The sequence below is a fragment of the Sycon ciliatum genome, chromosome 8 (assembly GCF_964019385.1).
Source record: "Sycon ciliatum chromosome 8, ocSycCili1.1, whole genome shotgun sequence".
In the NCBI taxonomy this organism is placed as follows: Eukaryota; Metazoa; Porifera; class Calcarea; order Leucosolenida; family Sycettidae; genus Sycon; species Sycon ciliatum.
The window spans coordinates 25,393,598-25,413,746 of NC_088650.1; the positions used below are offsets into that span (position 1 = coordinate 25,393,598).

The 20,149-nt window shown below is 48.5% G+C and overlaps 2 protein-coding genes and 1 non-coding gene across 3 annotated transcripts in view; 2 read left to right on the forward strand and 1 right to left on the reverse strand.

Annotated features, from left to right (window-relative positions):
- Positions 1–114: 114 nt before the first annotated feature.
- Positions 115–20,149, forward strand: part of LOC135822484 (regucalcin-like) — a 22,742-nt gene continuing 2,707 nt past the window's right edge. Inside the window, exons 1-12 of the mRNA XM_065335259.1 lie at positions 115–217; positions 4,701–4,901; positions 6,510–6,638; positions 6,923–6,995; positions 7,548–7,621; positions 10,361–10,394; positions 10,523–10,566; positions 12,159–12,177; positions 12,593–12,648; positions 13,239–13,286; positions 15,355–15,425; positions 16,284–16,371. Of these exons, the coding sequence (XP_065191331.1) occupies positions 4,866–4,901; positions 6,510–6,638; positions 6,923–6,995; positions 7,548–7,621; positions 10,361–10,394; positions 10,523–10,566; positions 12,159–12,177; positions 12,593–12,648; positions 13,239–13,286; positions 15,355–15,425; positions 16,284–16,371 (672 nt within the window). The 5' untranslated portion in view covers positions 115–217; positions 4,701–4,865. The remainder of the gene's footprint in view (positions 218–4,700; positions 4,902–6,509; positions 6,639–6,922; positions 6,996–7,547; positions 7,622–10,360; positions 10,395–10,522; positions 10,567–12,158; positions 12,178–12,592; positions 12,649–13,238; positions 13,287–15,354; positions 15,426–16,283; positions 16,372–20,149) is intronic.
- On the reverse strand, positions 598–4,464 carry LOC135823658 (uncharacterized protein K02A2.6-like). Its single transcript, XM_065336507.1, has one exon. It carries the CDS (start codon positions 4,462–4,464, stop codon positions 598–600), a length of 3,867 nt encoding a protein of 1,288 aa, XP_065192579.1.
- Trnar-ccu (transfer RNA arginine (anticodon CCU)) lies at positions 10,916–10,988 on the forward strand. The gene has a single exon. It is a non-coding gene; the product is annotated as a tRNA-Arg (tRNA).

The following is a 20,149-nucleotide window of genomic DNA, read 5'->3' on the forward strand; positions in this document are numbered from 1 at the left end:
GATGCATCGAAGATGTACGGTCCGGTCAGCGCACGTGCCACGCGGGAAATCTACGATCGATTGGCAACAACACGATTGTTCAAAATAATTATTTTAAAATTGTTGTCGTGTATTGTTGCAGAGCTTCGAGAAGATGACACTTGACAGCAGTACTTGGCATCTCCACAAGCGAGGTGGAGAGAGTATAGCTGATTCTGATAGAGTAAATACTTCCAAGGTGTAATGTTCCTGAGTGAACATCAAGTTAGTTCCTGCACTCCATAGATCAACTTCACTCCACAAGTCCCAGACAACAACTAAAGTTTATTTACATAGAACAACGAAAGATAAAGATGCACAACCAGGATCCATATATGTACACAGTACGGGAATGCATATGGGTAACTGATCCCGGAACGGATCGGGTACAACAACGGGACCACAACATCTCCCTTTTTATGTTCGAAGAGAGAGAGGTTACAGAGGTAACAGCTCTAAGAATATTTAGTCATATACATACAGAGGAGATAGGGTAGAGACACACAAATACTACATGCAGTTCACGATCATCAGCGTCAGCGACTGGAGTGATCATAGCATGAGCAATGACTAATGCGTTTACAGGTCGAGTCTGTTCAACGGCCGGGATGGACGTGCTGATCGGCGCAAGGTAGGCTGGAACTCGACATCAGCGGATGGAGGTTCTGCAGGTGTAGTGACATTCAACTGCGGTGTTGGTGTTGGTTGCACATCAGGTAGCAACTTGACGTGGCGACGGTTGCGGCGGTACTCGGACAGGTTGTCGGTCGTGACAATATAGGATCTGTCGGAGACGCGGTCTGCAATCACGGCTTCGGAAGCGAGATCTTGCACCCAGACTCGGTCGCCTTGGGTCAATGGTGGCAGAGATTGTGCTCGGTGTGACGAGTCGTATGTCTCACTCTGTCGGTCTTTCTGCCTCACCTCGAACTTCCTTAGCTTGGAAATATCAGGCCAACTTGGAGCGAGGGATTCCGCTGTACATGGGAGGTGTGTGCGTAGACGACGACCAAACAGGAGCTCGGCTGGCGAGTAGCCATTTGCGAGGGGTGTTGACCTGTAGTTGAGTAAGGCATCGTTGAGGCTGTTGTTGGTCTTCAGGAGACGCTTGAATGTTCGAACCGCTCGCTCAGCTTCACCGTTGCTCTGTGGGTAGTGCGGGCTACTGGTGCGGTGGGTGAGCTGCATTTGGGCTGTGAATGCGGCGAATTCAGCACTTGCGAACTGTGGACCGTTGTCCGACACAAGGACTTGAGGGATGCCATGGATGGCGAACAGCTCGTGGAGTTCCTTGATGACGGCTCCAGAGGTAGTCTTCCGTAGCGGGATGGCGTGAATGTACCTGGAGAAGTAGTCGACAGCAATGAGGTACTCCTGACCGTCGTGTTGGCAGAGGTCGACTCCTATTCTCTCCCATGGCAAAGAGGGAAACGCAGTTGGAGACAGAGGCTCTGGCGGCTGAAAACGATGCTTGGTGCAGGTCAGGCAGTTCTGCACGCATTCTGAAATGGCACGTGTGATACCTGGCCACCAGACGGAGGACTTCGCACGGGCCAGGCACTTGGTTATGCCTTGGTGGCCGTCATGCAAAGTGGCAAGTGTAGCTTTGCGCTCGGATGCCGGGACTACGATCCGAAATCCGTGGTACAGCAGACCGTCGTGAACTGAGAGTGAGCCACGTTCGTTGCGATAGGCTTCCAGGTCTGCGTTGACCTTGGTCGGCCAGCCATGGAGGGTATGCTGGATTACTTGTTGCAGGACTGGATCGTCAGCAGTGGCTGTAACGAGAGCGTGTTGCTTGGTAGGACTGCATAGAGACGACAGGACAGCGGCGATGGTGGCTTCCGAGTCACTGTGTAGGTCGGATTCGGTTGCTGGCGTGTCAGGAAGAGGAGCTCTGGACAGCGTGTCGGCGAGAACCATGTTCTTGCCAGGCACGTACTCCGCCTGTACATCGTAGCGCATGAGTCTGATCAGTAGACGTTGGCAGCGTAGAGGTACTCGGTCGAGGTCACGCGTGTTCATTAGTGGGACCAGCGGCTTGTGGTCCGTCTGAATAGTAAATCGGGGCGCTCCGTAGAGGTATTGATGGAAGTGTTCACATCCCCAGACCGAGGCGAGGAGCTCTTTCTCGATCTGGGCATACCGTTTCTCTGCTGCTGTCATGGTGCGTGAGGCGTACGCGACCGGCTTCCACTCATTGTCGTGGAACTGTAGCAGTGCAGCACCCAATCCATAGCTGCTCGCATCAGCCGTGACGATGGTTGGTGCAGACGGGTCGTAGTACGCGAGACACGGGGCTGAGGCAGCTAGGCGTTTGAGCTCTGTGAAAGCTAGCTCATGTGCTTCGGTCCATTGCCACGTCGCATCGCACCGGAGTAGCTCGCGCAGTGGGGCGGCTACGGTCGACAATGACGGCAGAAACTTGGAGAGGTACGTGAAGAGTCCGAGTGCACGACGGAGCTCTTCCACATCAGCTGGTGCTGCGAGGCGCTCGATGGCATCCAGCTTAACTGGGTCAGGGTGGACACCCTTGTCGCTGATCCGATGGCCCAGGTACTTTAGGGACGTGCATCTGAACTTAGACTTGTTCGGATTCAGTGTCAGACCGGCATCACGGAGTCGGTTCTCGACGGCGAGCAGAGCAGCATCATGCTCAGCCATCGATGAAGCATAGACGATGATGTCGTCTATGAACACTGCTACGTTGGGAATATCGCTGAGTAGACCTTGTAGCCGGCGCTGGAATATCTCAGGCGCGCTCGTTATGCCGAAGGGAAGGCGCTCGAACTTGAAGCGGCCATAGGGAGTGATAAACGTCGTCAGCAACGACGCTTCCTCGGAGAGTGGGATCTGCCAGAAGCCAGACGTGGTGTCCAGCGTGGAGAATATGGTAGAACCGTTGAGTTGTGCGAGCGTGTCGTCCACGGTCGGTAACGGGTAGTGCTCTCTCTTGACGCTGGCATTCAGGCGCTTGAGGTCTACGCATACACGCACGTTGCCGTTCGGCTTGAGGACCGACACGAGGGGTGAACACCAGTCGGTCGGCTGCTCGACTTTTGTGATGACACCTGCTTTTTCCATACGCTCCAGCTCGGTACGAACCTTGAGGCGGATGTGTATTGGAATGCGTCGAGCATTTACGCAGTTGTATGGTTTGCAGTCTGGCTTCAACTCAATCTCGACTGGCTTGCCTAGCATGCATCCGATTTTCGGCTGGGCATCTGAAGAGCCAACATGAAGACGTTGTACTAGGCCCATCAGTTCAGATGTCTGCCTGCTGAGCAAGTTGACACCACCAGTGGCAATGACCAGGATAGTGACTGGGTACTGTACATCACGGAACACAGCACAAGTGTGGAACTCACCCTGTATCGTGAGCTGGTTCCCATCAGGCCCAATCATACGTGTCTGGCACGGACTGAGTACTGGCGGTGCAGATAAACCGTTGTAGCTGGCCTGCGTCATAATGTTGAGATCAGCTCCAGTGTCGATTTTGAAATCGAGGTGTGAGCCGCACAGATCCAGTCGTACTACCCACGGCTCGTCAGCGGTGTGGGTAGAAGCAGCTCCAAGGAAATTTTCGCCGACGGGGTCCGACTGCAAGTCAAACTCAGCTACATGCACATAATCGTTGTGTGCTGCACTGGCGGAGGCAGACCGGCAGACGCTGGCGAAGTGTCCAGACTTACGACACTTGTTACAAGACTTGTCCTTGGCAGGGCATTCGTCACGGTTCGATTTGTGGTCTTTGGAGGAGCCACACCACGAGCACTTCTTACTGTTGCTCGAGTCTCGTTGGGACTTGACCTGTGGTCGCTTTCCCGTCGATCCGTAACTTGCGTAAGCAGGGGACTTGCCGTGTTTCCGTTGCGGTGAGGTAGCTGCAGCAGCTTGGCTCACCCGGGGCGTTTGCTGGGCGACCTCGGCGTTTACGGACTCTGTTTTGCGTGCCAAGCTCACGGCAGTCTCGAGTGTCAGCTGAGCGTGATCCTCGAGCTGTAGCTTCTTCGAAACTTCTCGGTTCGTCATATGGGCCACCAACCTGTCGCGGATACGCTCATCGGACTTGTCAAACGCGCAATATTTGGCTGCGGCACGGAGACGACGCACATACTCTTCCACGGATTCACCTGGGTTCTGGACACACCTTTCAAACAATGTCCGTTGGTGGATTACGTTTACACCCGGGCGAAAATACTTGTCAAAGGCCTCCAGTACCTTGTCGAGTTTCTTCTTATCATCCGCGGACAGAGATAGAGACTCAAAGATAGGATCGGCTTCGGCTCCCATGGAGTAAACTAAAGTGTCTACTTGGCGTTGCCCGTCCGCCTCGTCCAATTTGGACAAAGAACTAAAGCGTTCAAAACGGGTCTTCCAGAGTGGCCATGCTTCTGGGGTGGAGAAATCGAACGGGGCAGGTACAGGAAATTTGGCAGACGACATGACTAACTGCTACTTCTGACACCATGTAATGTTCCTGAGTGAACATCAAGTTAGTTCCTGCACTCCATAGATCAACTTCACTCCACAAGTCCCAGACAACAACTAAAGTTTATTTACATAGAACAACGAAAGATAAAGATGCACAACCAGGATCCATATATGTACACAGTACGGGAATGCATATGGGTAACTGATCCCGGAACGGATCGGGTACAACAACGGGACCACAACACAAGGGACTGCACCTGTGCAACAAATCGTTCTGCCACTACCAGCTGAAATAATTGCCGTTGTGTACACTAGCTCCAGGCCAGGGCGTAGATCTACGAAGGAACGTTTCTAAAATAGTTTTTTCTTAAGTTGACTTGACTTCCTTGTTTCAAATATTTCGACGCCCCAGTATGCCTCTTCCGAAACCCGACATCTCCAATGCGAAGGTTGGTGAAGTAGCGGTTGAGGAACTAGTTTGGATAGGAATACATTGTGTATGCATCATCGAGACTCTACGTGCTTTATTAAATTTTGTTGTTGATTCTGACACTCCCGCACATGCTTCAATAGTATACTACAGTAGTACCAAATCGAGAGTGATGTATTGCTGGCTAACGAAATTTAATATGAATACCGTATTTTCCGGAGTATAAAAGCCGCACCCAGATTTTTTTGTCATGAAATACAGACATCTACCCTATCTACCCTGTATATATCACCGTTCATTTGACCATTGTAGTATTAGGCTGTGTTTACATGAGGCGTTTCAACCCTGTTTGAGTTCGACCCGGGTCAGATTTCAACCCGCCAAGTGCACAAAATGAATGGCGCGTTTACATGACGCATTGCGCTTGACCCGGGTTGAAATTTCGCCCCTGGTTGATTTCAACCCTCCCCCCCCCCCCCAAGGGGAGGGTTGAAACCAATCCGGGTCAACAAAATCGTACAAACGTACTTCTGTGCGTATCTCGCGCCAGGTTTCAACAGCACTGCACATGCAATTTTCGCGCGAACGGATTCACGTGACCATACAGGACTGTAGAAGTGGACTTTTGGCGGCATATCAGTATTTGACCCGAGTCAACTGTCTTCATGTAAACGCTCAACTATTTCGTCTATCGTACAGACTTTCAACCCGGGCTGAACTCGACCCGGGTTGAAATTTCTCATGTAAACACAGCCTAAGCCGCACAGCTACAGACTTTCTTGGGGTTAATGACAGGTGTTTAATGTGCAGCTTATTCCAGAAGATATACAGTGAAACCTGTCTAAGACGACCGCTCGAGGGACCTTCAAAACGTGGTCTCTGATACCAGGTGGTCGCCTTATCCAGGGTCATTTGACTGGAAATAGCATCCCTTGGTCCTGGTTGCGGTGGTCTTCTAGGACAGGTGGTCGCCTTATCCGAGTGATCGCCTTGACAACAGGTTTTACTGTAGTACTCTAATTTGCGCTTGAGGAATAACTCGGTTCAAGCCTCCAGATATCCCAAGTGCATGTGCACATTGGTGATCTGCAAATATGTTTTGTGTATCTCTTTTAGACCCTATCTAAAGTACCATTCATTATACGGTAACACTGCCCCAAATCCGGGCAGGTCGGGACCAAACACTGCCCCAATCCGGGCAGGTCGGGACCAAGCACTGCCCCAATCCGGGCAGGTCGGGACCAAACACTGCCCCAATCCGGGCAGTTCGCGACCAAGCACTGCCCCAATCCGGGCAGGTCGGGACCAAGCACTGCCCGTAGCTAGGAGTTGCCTGTATTTCAGAACATATACCGGTATAGAAAATAAAAAAGGACCAAGGAACTACAAGTTACGCTATAATGTCCACTAACACCACCAGTTACTAAACAATCAGCTAGTGCGATAACATTGCACGGCACTGACCGACGGTACTGACGTTCTACAACCAACTGGCTAACAGCTCTAGCACATCTTGGATGCACACTCCAACAGCCTTCCAACTAGCGTAGCTGCACTCCGCTGGCAGCCATGTGCATGATGTGCAGTAATGCCTCAGAGGGTCTTGTCTGGTGTACGTTGGTTGTAGGTTGAGCCGGTCGTGGACCAGAAGATGGTGATCGGCGAGGGCCCGCACTGGGACGAGCCCACGCAGACGCTGGTCTGGGTGGATATCTACCAAGGACTGGTCATGATCTACGACCCAGCAACAGGAGTGGTACGTGCAAGTTAATTAAAGAGTGTAATTGGCACGCACCACACCACACGGAAGCAGTATACTGCTGGTTGTTACTGCATGGTGAATGCATGCACACACTCTAAGCGTGAGTCGTCCATTGCTAATCCTGTCGTTGAACGTCCTGGATGTCGTCATGTGTTTTCAGATCATTGTTCCTCTACGCTGTCACGTGTACGTACTGCAAATTATGGAAGCTGTCTAAATTCACACAAAGAAACGTGTGTGTTATGGTTCATACATGTGTTTGTATTTATTTTTCCCAGAACAAAGTATTTGATGCCAAGGAGCAGCTGACGAAACTGGGAGCGAAGGACAATCGCCTAACCGTGGGTGCCGGTAAGAGTGGCGTTTACCCCCCCCCCCCAACACACACACACACACACACACACACATACACACACACACACACACACACACACACACACACACACACACACACACACACATACACACACACACACACACACCAGACACACACACACACACACACACACACACACACACACACACACACACACACACACACACACACACACACACCGGACACGCACACATACCTACTGTTGTGTCTCGTATGGAAGCCTGTTTTGAATACAAGCCTGTCAGCACATAAGCTTGGTTTTGTATTGACATACATAGAGATATTTTGAAGTACGTGCTTTGAATATAAGCCTAGCACTGACATCGGCTTCTACAGGAGTGAGCACGGCTTTTATACGCGACATTGCGGGTATGTGCATTGCTGTTCAGCACTCAGAGAATCATTTCTCCCGTACGAGCTGCCCCCCCCCCGCTGACCTGTCGACTGCGGTACAGTCTGTACAAGACCTGTGTCAGTCAGTGTTGGTCTCCTCTTTTGTCTCTACCATTGTTTGCTGCTTGGTGCAGCGATACCAATTGCTGGTCAGCCTGGAAAGCTGCTGCTCGCTACGGGTAACCACATTGGAACGTTGGACACGTCAGTAAGTTAGTTGTCAGATGTGAGCAAGAAATGCCAGTTGTGCGTGCGTGTGTGAGTGTGACTTCGTTAGTTTTCCAACTGCAGGTGGATCTAGCCCATGCGCGGTCCTTGGATGTATGCTACTTGGTCTGGTTCATCGCAATTGTCGCTTATCTATCGCCACCGTTTAGGCGCTGCATCTGCGCCTTTGATCCTCGGCTCGGCTTCCAGCCGAGTCTCACGCGAACCGTGAAATTTATTTATTTATAGCCACCAAGGACAGGAGGTTTTTTTACCGCTGTGTGAAATTTCCAATAGGCATAGTGAAGAAGCATGATACATGAATACTCTCCGCCACAAGAAAAAATTTCAGCAATCGAATCTGATGAAGCGAGTCGAAGAAAGGAAGCAAGGCCAAGGTTACAAAAAATGTGCAAAAGGGCTGTGAGGTATGAGGAAGAGCAAAATGACAGGGGTGACAGTGTTGAAGCTCTGAGCAGACGGCGTCGGCAAGAGTGCCTACACAGAGAGTAGAAGATGGGAGAAGAGAGGTCCCGCCGCCTCGAGAGTCGCCGTGCTTGCGAAAGGCTATGCCGACAACAAGAAACAACGGAGCGAATATCCCGTCATTTGGAGACTATGCATAAGATGTTTGGGATTGGGAATGCCTCTGTCCACTGTGTAAAGTAGTCACAAATGACCACAACATAGCGAGTACCATGAGCAGATTGCGGTAATGGACCCATAATATCGATCGCGATTCGTTCCAAGGGAAACGTTGGCTGATCTTGTACGAGAGGGGCTCACGGTCTTGGTACAGGTGCTTTCCGGCTCTGGCATACGGAACAGGCATTGCAGAAATCCTTCACATCAGCCGATAAGAAGGGCCAGTAGCAGCGTTTGCGTACTTTATCCAATGTGCATTCAATGCCCAGGTGACCACCAGAGACGCCCGCGTGCAGAGCTGTCAGGAGGATACCGCGAAGAGTTTCCGGCACTACTAGTTGGCAGACTGGTTGTCCATCATCTGGGTAGAACTTGCGATATAACACACCATCTACTAGCTCTAATCTCTTCCATTGACCCCATAATCGAAGTAAACCAATGCTAGCCGATTTCATAGCTCGATCACTGCGAGCTGGTCGGTCGCGCAATTCTTCTATCCAGCCAATGATCTTCATGATGTCAGAGTCGGTGTCTTGGGACTTGCGCACCTCCTCTGTGGAGAAGGTGTCAGCCCAGCTACTCTCTGTGATTGCCGGAGTATCAAGGTTGCTATTCACTGCACTGTCACCATCACCTCCACAGCTGCATCATCTGTGGTGGGCAAGTGAGAGAGAGCATCAGCGTTGACATGGTTCTTGCCTGAACGGTGTTCCACTGTATAGTCAAACGCTTCCAGACACTCTAGCCATCGAGCGAGCAAGCCATCTGATTCGCAGAATGTCTGCAGCCAAATCAGAGCTCTGTGATCTGTGCGTAGCTCTAATGTGGCGCCGAGCAGGTAATGTTTGAAATGTGAGTTGAACGTGACGACTGCCAAGAGTTCCTACCGTGTACTGCCTTGCTTCCACTGAGCTTTGCTGGCATATGTAGTGCGTATCGTAGCGTAGATTTAGACAGAGCAACTAACCTTGGACATCCTGCATGGCACATTCATGTAACTGTAGTCCTCCACTTTCTTGACGTGATCTTCACTTGGTAGCTATACCGGTAGTAATTTCCTTCACCACAAGAATTCATGTGTATTTTGCCAGTAGAAGAGGCTTTCAGAGATCTGGAGCGCCTAACGAGTTAAGATATATGTTGGAGAAGGCTGCTGCATGCTAGCCCAGTGGGTGCTAATCTCCTACCTTCGGCCGAGTGCTGATGGAGCGGAGTAGAAGAAAAAAGGAAAGAAGAACATTGCGTTCAAGAATACAATTTCGGTAAAGGATATACCGACAAGTGGCTAGCTAACTAAAACTGTTGATTTTTGTGGATTTGTTTAAAAGACTTTGTCGCATTGTGCGTCGAATATTTAGCGCAATTTAGCTGTATGGTTTAGGTCGTAGTATTGTAATTTTCGCGGTTTGATTTAAAAACACCTTAGACGGTGTCGCAGTATCGTTCGACTATTTAGGGGTGTGCTGCTAATAGGCCGGGAATATAAGGATCGGGTAGATTGCAGTGTTTTTAATGGGCGTGGTTGTTGTATAAAATTAAAATATAATGCTGAGATCGTTAACAGAGGACTATGAGGAAGAGCAAAATGACAGGGGTGACAGGGTTGAAGCTCTGAGCAGACCGCGTCGGCAGGAATGCCTGCACACTGTACACAGAGAGTAAAGGATGGGAGAAGAGAGGTGCCATGGCTGGCCCTATCCCGTACACGTTCCGTACCATGCCGGCAAAGACTGCTGGTCACATGTTGAAAAAGGGCTTTCGACTGCAGGATCACAAAGTGACACAACTTGGTAGAATGTGCATGTAATTAATAACGAATTGTATGGAGGGAATGCGTGCAGCGCAGGGCGATAGTGTCTTTGTCTTTTGTTCAACTGCCGTATAAAGTTCTGTGTGAGTATGGAGTCCTCACTACTTGTGGTTTCTTTCTTTGGCCGTCGCTGCTACTGTGCTGTTGCTGCTGTGCTGTTGCTGCTGTGCTGTTGCTGCTGTGCTGTTGCTGCTGTGCTGTTGCTGCTATGCTGTTGCTGCTATGCTGTTGCTGCTGTGATTGGTGTGTGTGTGTGTGTGTGTGTGTGTGTGTGTGTGCATGTAGAGTGGTGAAATTGAATTCAAGAGTGAATATTCAGGTAAGAGTGATACCAAGAATAAATAATCTCCCAAGAGCGTGCAACTCCACATAACTCCATTGCTCCTTGTCTCAATGCCATGCCCGTGACATCCGTTGCTCCTTGCTTGATGATCTTCTTGTGTGTAGATGGTACTGACGACACGCGCTTCAATGATGCCAAGTGTGATCCTGTAAGCGGCAATGTGTATGACGTTAAAAACATAAATCTTTACTTCAATTCCGTTTGAAAGTTCATCTCAAACCACAGGAAAGTGTGGTGTTTGATTTTCCGCAATGCGCGAGTTGTAGCAGCACTAATAGGCTAGTATGGTGTCATGAAGGCAGCTTGCCTTGCATCTTGCCCATAGAAAAATGATCACAGTTGCATTATCTTGGCCATGGTCCTATGGATCAAGAGTAACACCGGGGAGCCCTACACATGTGTAGGGCTCCCTGAGTAACACCACTTTGTTACCCCATTATGTATATATATAGCCACTCATAAACAACACTAAATGTGACCACTTAATTTGTCGTGGAGCCTCCGTAGCCTAATGGATATGGCATCGGCCTCCTAAGCCGGGGGTTGCGGGTTCGAATCCCGTCGGAGGTGTAGCTTTTTTTCTTTCTAAATCAGATTTATTGAAAGTTTCGAGCTCCTGCGGCCCAGCTGTCTTTTTTAAAAACTTTATGATTGTGGGGAAGTTTAGGTGCATTCCTGAGCTCATCGTGGTATGGCATGATGACCTGCCGTAAGCTGAAACTTTGTCAGAAAGGCTTCCAAGTCCTCTCCTCGACCACCCGTGAAACATTTCACTCGAGGCAACGAACTCGCCGATCCAGACATACTCTACGCTCGTACAACAGCAAATCAAACTAGGCCGGGTTTCGGTACCACTTGTTGGGGAACTGCACCCACACTACAAACCCACGGACACCACAACTCGCACAAGGAGTTCTAAAATAGACTATATTAAATATTTACATCGTTTAGAGAGTGAAAGTAAAGCTAAGCGCAAGACACAACTCCTTGCAAACTTCGTCAAGACACAACAAGAACACAAAAGCAAATCTGCATGCGTGCAGAACGGCCTGGGTCCCGGAAGCATGTCGGGACACAGGAACACAAAGTGCATGCATGAGTGCATACACGGAACAGCATACACGTGCGCACGCACGTGACAATGATTACTAGGCAGCGCACATGAGGAATGCTTGCAGCACAACGGTACAACGGGATACTCCATTTCACCTTTAATCTTCAGCTCGCAAACCTGTTCTCAAATGAATTGTTGTTCCCAACGTAGTTTCTTGGCGTGAGTGTAGAGATAGCATTGGGGTGGGGTGCAGGAGTCTCAACCAATCAGTTTCTACATCTCCACACAGTGCGTATGCTTCACAGAACGCCGCTCGATCATTATTGTGCGTACTGTATTTCCCCGGATATAAGTCACACCTTTTTACCCTAAACTTCAAGGGCAGAGAAGGAGCTGCGGCTTGCAGTCGAGTGTGACATCCTTCTTGTGTGAATGTGAAAAGGGCTCAAACTTGAAAGTAGGGGTTCGACTCGTAATTGGAGAAATAATAATTATGGTACATGAACACATAAGTACACGTCCACGCACTAAACACTGCAATTGGGTTTTACTTGATTTTATTTTAGAAGTGTTTACTGTCGTCGGAGACCGTGTACAAAGGCACACACTCTTGAATGCTGAATGTATCTTAGCGACGGTCGCAATCTAATCTTCAATGTCTGTGTGTGTGCTTTCTTTGTTGTCAGTCTGGCCGCCTCTGGGCTGGTAAGTATTATGTTGTAGTACGTTATTTTGTGTACGTCGTGTGTACGTGGTGTGTATGTCGTGTGTACGTGGTGTGTATGTCGTGTGTACGTGGTGTTGATGCATGAGCGTGTTGCTGTGGTGTGAAAAGCAGTCTTTGTCTTCAGTTCGCCGTGTCCAGTTGCGTTTCGTCGTCGTGTCAGTAAAGTCTTTCCAAATGAATTAACTCTTCGTCTTGTATCAGTGTGGAGATGCGGGGCTGGGAGCAGGTGAAGAAAGTTCAGTTACAACATAAACTCACAATGTCCTGCATGTTTGCTGATTTTCATTAGCACTGTTCCAGGGCATGGTTGATGCACTTCTAATCATTTGTGTATAGTACAGCTGTAGGTTTAGAATTTTGTCTGATTTTCTTTTGCTGCGGCTGCTGCTGCAGGCTCAATGAGTTCGGAAGTAAACGCTAAGGTGCGCGATCCTGAAGCTGGCAATCTGGTACGTTTGATTTCTCTGCATTGTCGGCTGTGCCATGCACCCCCCCCCCCCCTACACACACACACACACACATACACACACACACACACCTCAGTACATGTAGTCTCACTGCACTCTGATGTGCTAAAGGGTGGTTGTTGCTACATGTAGTCCACTCTATGGCATTTCAAACCTGCTCAAACCAGTTGATCAGTTAGAATACATTCCATTTCCCCGGTAACTCTCGAATCTCACTCCAGCCAGTAACATTTCGGAATGCTTTCCCAGCACTATAATCACCAAGTTGCTGTGGCCTTTTTGCTGCGTAAGTCTTCCAGAAACCCGGGCATGGAATGCAATTCACCTTGCCGATTGACCTGTGGAGATCTGTGTGGGTGACGGTGTACTTCCGACCCATCGATGCAATCCAAATGTCCTGAAGAGCAGCATTAAAAAATATATTTTAGTCGCTCCGCCAAGGCACTAAACGGTCTGTGTTCATTTCTGGCGGTCAACTCTCCTGACCAAAATGTTCCTATTTAAAATGTCATTCATTCCCTAATTCAATGTACCTGTTGTGCGTACATGGAATTCTTTTTTTTCCATTGCAGTATTTGGTTGACAAAGGATTTGCTGTGTCGAGCCCAAAGGACAGCAAGGTAGGGACCGGCTTGTCTTGACATTGGATATTGTCTTTGTGGTGGGTCTGATCTACTCACCTCCCGCCGCTTTAGGAGCTGCATCTGCACCTTGATCCACAGAGGGTGGTGGTGTTCCTACGGATGCAGAAAACTCACCCTCTAGCGAAGTCTCACGCGAACCGTGATTTTGTTTGTTTGCCAGGCCACGGGTGTTTCGCAGTGGCCACTCGTCAAGATGGCGGCAAATCCGAGAGTACAAATATTTCGACTCTGCCTATGTGCGCGGCGGATGCGAATCTCGCACGTGCATGCAAAATTAGCCTGCTGCAGAGCTGGGTAGAGCAAGTGTGTAGCCAGTGTAGGAACGACGACCTTTTCCGAGAGAGAATGTGGCTCTTTTCATCCCAACATTTTACTCGCCACGCTCTCCCTCCCAGCTTATTGATACGAGTATCTGCTACCGAGTAGAAGTCTTCATCTTCACAGTAGGCCAGGCAGAATCGCAAGATTGAAATACTTTGCTCACTTGGGTTTTTGGTCCTTTGAGGTGTTGATGTGATTGTTGTGTACAACTCGAAGTGACACACTTGAGACCCCCGCGCCACAAAGTTTAGTTTGGCTGTTCAATGAAAGGACGTATGGAAGCAGGGATGAAAACTATCGTGGCTGCCGGCAAAACTCCTAGTAATGTAAGAAACGGGGGTGTGACTTTGGTAATTCCAAGGAGAATGTACGCACGGCCATTCCACAACGAAGACGAAACTACAAGCTCAAAAACACTCCGATTTTCAACAAACGACGCGGGAAAGAAGACATGGCCGCAGTGTTCCCGTGTGGCCTTCAAAACACCTAATTTTACTTCGATAGCGGCTGGTTCAGGGCAAATTCGACAGCGTCGTACCGCTCAGATTCGCCCAAAACACGAGGAAATGTACGGTAAATCCAAATGCGTACGCATTTTAGTGATGTAAGGAATATTAGGGACCTTTCGCATTTGCTACGTATCGAATGCGAAACGAAAGTTTGATTCGGTTCGTAATCGTTTCGTTGAGAACAGACTTCAGTTTTCGCAAGTCGTCATGCAAATGTGCATGGCAACTACGAATACGGCCAGTAGCTTGGCGTACGGGTGTTTACATGCACACGTGCATGGATCATGGAATCAAGGGAAAAAATGTGTACCTGGCAAAACATGTGTAGCTGGCCAAATAAATGTGTACCTGACGGATTCGGAGCGTGCCACGAATGAAGAGGCTTCCATTCGTGAAAACGAGCTCTCCGCAGAGACTCTGACGAATCCTCGAACCCAGGTGACGAATCAGCATTCGTTTCATATCCGTACGCGTGGTGCGAAAGGTCCCTAATCTAGAATTCCAACACCAGAAAGAATATTCGAGTGCAGGCAACATTAATCGATATTCGAAAATTCGAAAAATTGGCACTTTTTGGTTGTGTTATTTAGCTCCAACCTTGATCTCCTGAACAGTATTGAGGATGACAGTATATAAAATATTTTCTGAGAACTGTGAAGCTTGTTCTTGAGTAAAGTCCGTTCTGTAAGCAGTGGGAATGTGATCTGTGTGCAACATGAATGTTGAGTCTGATGGAGTGAATTGATCGACGCACATCACAAGAATAATAGAGTATTCGTTCGTTCGTCAAAGCAAAATTCGTGAGATTATTCATTCGAAGAAAACACCATTCGTTACATCACTAACGCATTTTGCGTACGGGGACGACTGGCCAGAGTTCATGCACTGCAAACACCCGTGAGGCGTGCCTTACGATCTCCCAGGCGCCGATTTGTATCTCTTAGTGCGTTGGTACTCGCAAGTCTATTCAAGTCAAGGTTGGATTTAGACTCCTGGTTGGTGCATTTTCAGTTTTGTTTGTGCTGCTGAAGGTGACTGTGTGCCGCACAAGCATACGGACAATTGTACATGATATAAGCAAGTGTGTGTGTGTGTGTGTGTGTGTGTGTGTGTGTGTGTGTGCATGTGCGTGTGCATGTGTACATGCACGTTTGTGTGGACGTTCATCCGCATGTATGTGCATGTGTGCGCGCATGCGGCTTTCTCCCTTTCAGTTTGCTATCGCGAATGGCCTGGCATGGTCAGCTGATGAAAAGACAATGTACTTCGTAGACTCTACCCCCGGGTATGAGCTGACTGTGTCATTATGCTCTTATGTAGGAAGGTAGCATGGGTGTAGCGAATGGCCTCTGCGGCCTTTGACCACTTTGTGGTGGGTCTGATCTACTTTGAATCCTTATTACTGTAAAAGCCATAATTATACATAACGAAGTGCTAAATCTAACGAGTTAACGAGGAGAAATCTGTCGTTAAAATAGAAATCGTTATACAGAAATCTATACATATCCTGTTGATATTGAGCATTGAGAATGAGTGAGAATCGTTACCTTTGGTACGCGTAAAACAGTCCATTTTAGGAAATCGTTATATATGCACCTCGTTAGAATAATGGCTTTTACAGTAACTTAAGGGTGGTAGCTTTTCAGCGGATATTGAAAAGCCAGTCTCACCGACTTTACAGAAACCATGACATGTATTATTAAATAGAGAGAACTTTCTGCGCCATAATTATATCTATGTGTGTCAACTCGAACGCCAGGCTGATGTGCCGAATTGTCCAGCCTGAAATTCGGTCTTGTATTCTGAACGGGCGTCTTTACGAGACAGGCTTTACTGCAAGACAGTATGGTATACAAATGTTGCGGGAGACCTGAGGGACCTGGGTAACGTCGCTACATGTTTCATGTGTCGGGCAATGCTGTATAACACATTGAGTTCGGCGTAACTTTAAGTTGGGTAATTTTGGTAGAGAAACTAGGCACCTAAAATTTAGATTACAGGTTTTACTGTACTTGGAAGTAGATCTCAGAATGGCTTTGATGGATAGTGTATTGCACGGTACTATCAACATGATGTCATGTGCCAACGCGAATCTCTTCATCAATATGCTTGTTAATTGTGTGTGATCCTGATCGACTTTCAGGGCCATCTATGCGTATGACTATGATAACGCCAATGGCACTATCTCTAACAGGCGCACCCTGCTGGACACCTCCGGTCTCGGCATTGGCGTAAGTAGGGGCTTGTTGTTGTTAAAATCCATGAGCCCCTCCCAGTGACGGGCTGTTACGTGAAAACCACCTGTTATACAGTAGTTGTGTTGGCAGATAGTAGAAAAAAAGAAAAAAAATGAAAAAAAAGATGGCGTACCTCCTTTGTTGCCTTGTCATATCCCTGAAGATGCCCTCTTGGGCGAAAATTTGGAAAGAGTTTGAAGTTTGTTTTGGAGATGTTTTGGAGGTTTTTTTCTTTTGTGTATCCAAGGACTTGATGCGGCCGTGGGCGGTAGAAGTTCCAAGATAGTAAAGCGGTCTTTTTATGCCTCACTGCGCAGTGTGGAAAAGCGCGAACTGTGTATGGCGACGGCCGTGCGATATACATGTAGGAAGTAATAGAGCTGTTCCGTGCTAAGTAAAGTTGAGCAATGCCAAAACTGGTCACGTGGGTCTCCCCGGGAGAGGGGAGAGAGACTCACGTTAGTGAGCGGGAAGACCCCGTGAATTCGCGAGTTTGCACTCCACTTACGGAAAGTCTTAGTTGAAAGATCTGGATGCTAACGAAAACTGCTTACGTTGTATTTTTAAAGGGCAAATGTTTTTCCCGGTGCCCTACGTATATAGTAAGAATTTCCCCAGTGGCTGTTCAGTGCCTGGCCATTCAGTGCCATAAAATAAATTTCATCCAAAATCGTACACCTTTTCCAGACATCCACCAAAATGGTTGAATTTCCTCATGTGGTGAGGTAACATGAGTGAAACTTTACGTAGTGTAGAGTCTTAGAAGTTCTGTCAAATTCCAAAAGGCTCTTTTTCCGGATCTGTTTTCAGACGGAGGGTGAATTTCAGGCAGTGCCGGATAAAACGGACGATATGGCAGAGCAGGCAGCTGTGCAACTTACGATTGAGTGGGACTATAAAATTGCTCAAGTGTCCTCACTGAAATTACAAGACAGGCTTATTATCGCGGAAATGCGGGCGCTACATTGTCAGTTTTTCTACATGCAGTCATGGCCAGAGACATCCAAGACGAGAGTCAAGAATAGCGTCGTTGATTTCAATTACACCGTGCACGGGCCGAAAGCCCATCCGAGGGCCACATGAGCCGTGGCGCTGCTTTCGGCTCACAGGTCGGATTTCTAGGATAAGTATACTTCATAGAAGTGAAGATGTAAAGGGCAATCATGGAGAGAGAAGCTGAAGAGACACGTCAGCGCTGTCTTGGCAATAACGGCGTTTATATTACACGACAGGATAGAACTGGTCAAACCAGTACCCAACTTAAGACACACGTCAGCCAGGCAGACGTAATATAGAAGAAGAAGACTGATTCATAATGAGGTAAGACATCGTCATTATTCGTCATGCATGCATCGAAGGAACGTAGAACTTCACACATAATAGAACGTAGATGGTAAGACAATAATGTTAATAGATCAATCTACAACATTCCTCCTTCCTTAAAGAAGTAGTGAAGTGGGAATAGCAATAATGCACATACATAACCCAAAATGCAAACAAGACATCGGAGCAAACTATATACGCGAGCAAGTCCTTATATCAGACTAACTATGACACAATACTATGCTATTATAGACAAATAGCGGAAGAGGACACACTATGGCAATGTAAGAGTTGCTAGGCGAGTCACTCATGACTAATGCTAAGACAGTCACTCAATACTCACAAATTCAAACGATCAGGGGCACGACGCACTCTTGACGGATAGCGCGGTGACACTGGAGTTGATGAAACAGGCACTGACACATCAGGCATACTAACAGGAATATCGACTTGAACTGTATCAGACACACAAGGAGTAGCAGCAGTAGTAGACATACTAGGAATAGCAGTAGCTGATGTATCAATGACAGTGGACGACGGAGCTGGCGGTGAAGCTGGTAACTCAGGAGTCGGAGTTGCTGTAGCGACTATAGGAGTAACACTTGGCGCAGACACTGTTGGAATGGTGTCGGACTCGGCCGATAAACTAGCAGACTCAACTGTTCTTGACTTTAAATGATCGATATGCACTTTTGGACGACTCTTCCCTCCAATACAGAATAGGTTATCGTACTAAGCCGTTTACAAATCAAACCTTCTAGCCACTTCGGCTTAGAACCAGGACGAGCATTGTACCGTGACCCACACTTGTGCATTCACGGTGAACTCACGAGCCGCAGTACTGTCGAGTTCATGAGCCTGCTGGATAGCCGTGGCGAAACTTGGTTGCAGCACTGCCAAACGCGTGGCAGTGGTTTTCTTCAACAGAATACTCGCGGGACTCTGCTTAGTAGCACTGTGCGGCGTGTTTCTGTAGTCGAAAAGAAATCGAGACACTTGCACGCACACATACACATGGTGAGGTCTTGCTCGCAAAGCCTTCTGCAGTTCCTGTACCATCCGCTCACACTGTCCATTGCTGGCGGGATGATAAGGCGGTGTGCGATGATGCTGAATATCATTCTGGCCACAGAAAGTAGCAAACTTGCCAGAGGCAAATTGCGGACCATTATCAGACACTAGCACTGTAGGGATACCGAACGTACTGATGAAGCGTAGCAAACGGTTCACTGTCTTAGTAGTCGTAGCGGACAACCCAAGCTCATAGACTTCAATCCACTATGACCAGAAGACGTAAGACAATATCGGGAATAGATCAATCTATAACACTTCGCTGTCACACTGTTCAGCTTCCTGCTTCAATCCTCTACCAGCGAGGTAGGGCGATGCCTTGATGCCGAATACAAAACGTAGGAATTCGAATTCCTGGATGGAGTCGCTGGCGGGTGATTTCCAAAGGAACGCATGGTACTTTTGGTCTTCCAGGCTGAGCTGTACCTGTAGGAACATCTCTGAGATGTCGCCCGCTATTGCAATCAGTTCATGACAGAAGAGGAGGATCACTTGAACATTGTTCATGAGATTAGGCCCAGCATGCATGAAATCGTTGATGGAGTAGCCATGGCACTTTGCTGCCGCATCGAAAACTACTCGGACCTTTGTCGTTGTTGTATCTTCCCGGACCACAGGGAAGTGTGGCAGATACCAGCGTCCAGAGGAGGAATCGACAGGTTCTGTTACCTGGCAGATGTAGGCCTTCTCCAGGTAGTTGTTGAGGACCGTAGCATACTGCAGATGGCCTGGCGGCTGTTTCTCCAGTGTCCGTTGCGATGAACGCAGCCGATGTTCAACTTATCTGTTGGATTGTACATCTGGTTTGTTGCCGCCTTTCCAGGGGATTCCTAGCTGGAAGCGCTCGCCATCATAGCTGATGATGAGAGCTGTCAGACTTTCTGCCTCTTTCTCGTCCCGGCTCACATGTGATTGCGTAGTCTGCATACCAACGGATTCCAGGCTCCACAGCTTGGCTCCCATCCTGTCCAGCTGTTCTGTGTTGCTTGACTCAGGACCGGCCAACAATGTCAACTCGTGTGATGCTGTATCTTCCGGCATAGGACCGTAGCATATCCAGCCGAGAGTGGTGAAGCGTGCTATCGGGCCTTCCTTCGCGCTACACCGCCTCAACTGGTGTATGTCTGCTGGCATACAACGTCATATCGTCAGCGAACACCGGGAGCTTGCAAGAAAAGGCCTGTGCTGTCAATGGGAGCTTCCGTACATAGATGTTAAGCAGAACTGGACCCAGAATGGTGCCCTGTGGCATGCCACAAGCGATTGCCACCAACGGAGACTTTCCAGTATGGGTAACCACCCCCTGTTGTCTGCCACAACAGTACGATCGGAACCAGGCCAAGGCCGCTCCCGAAATACCGACAGCTGCGAGAGCAAG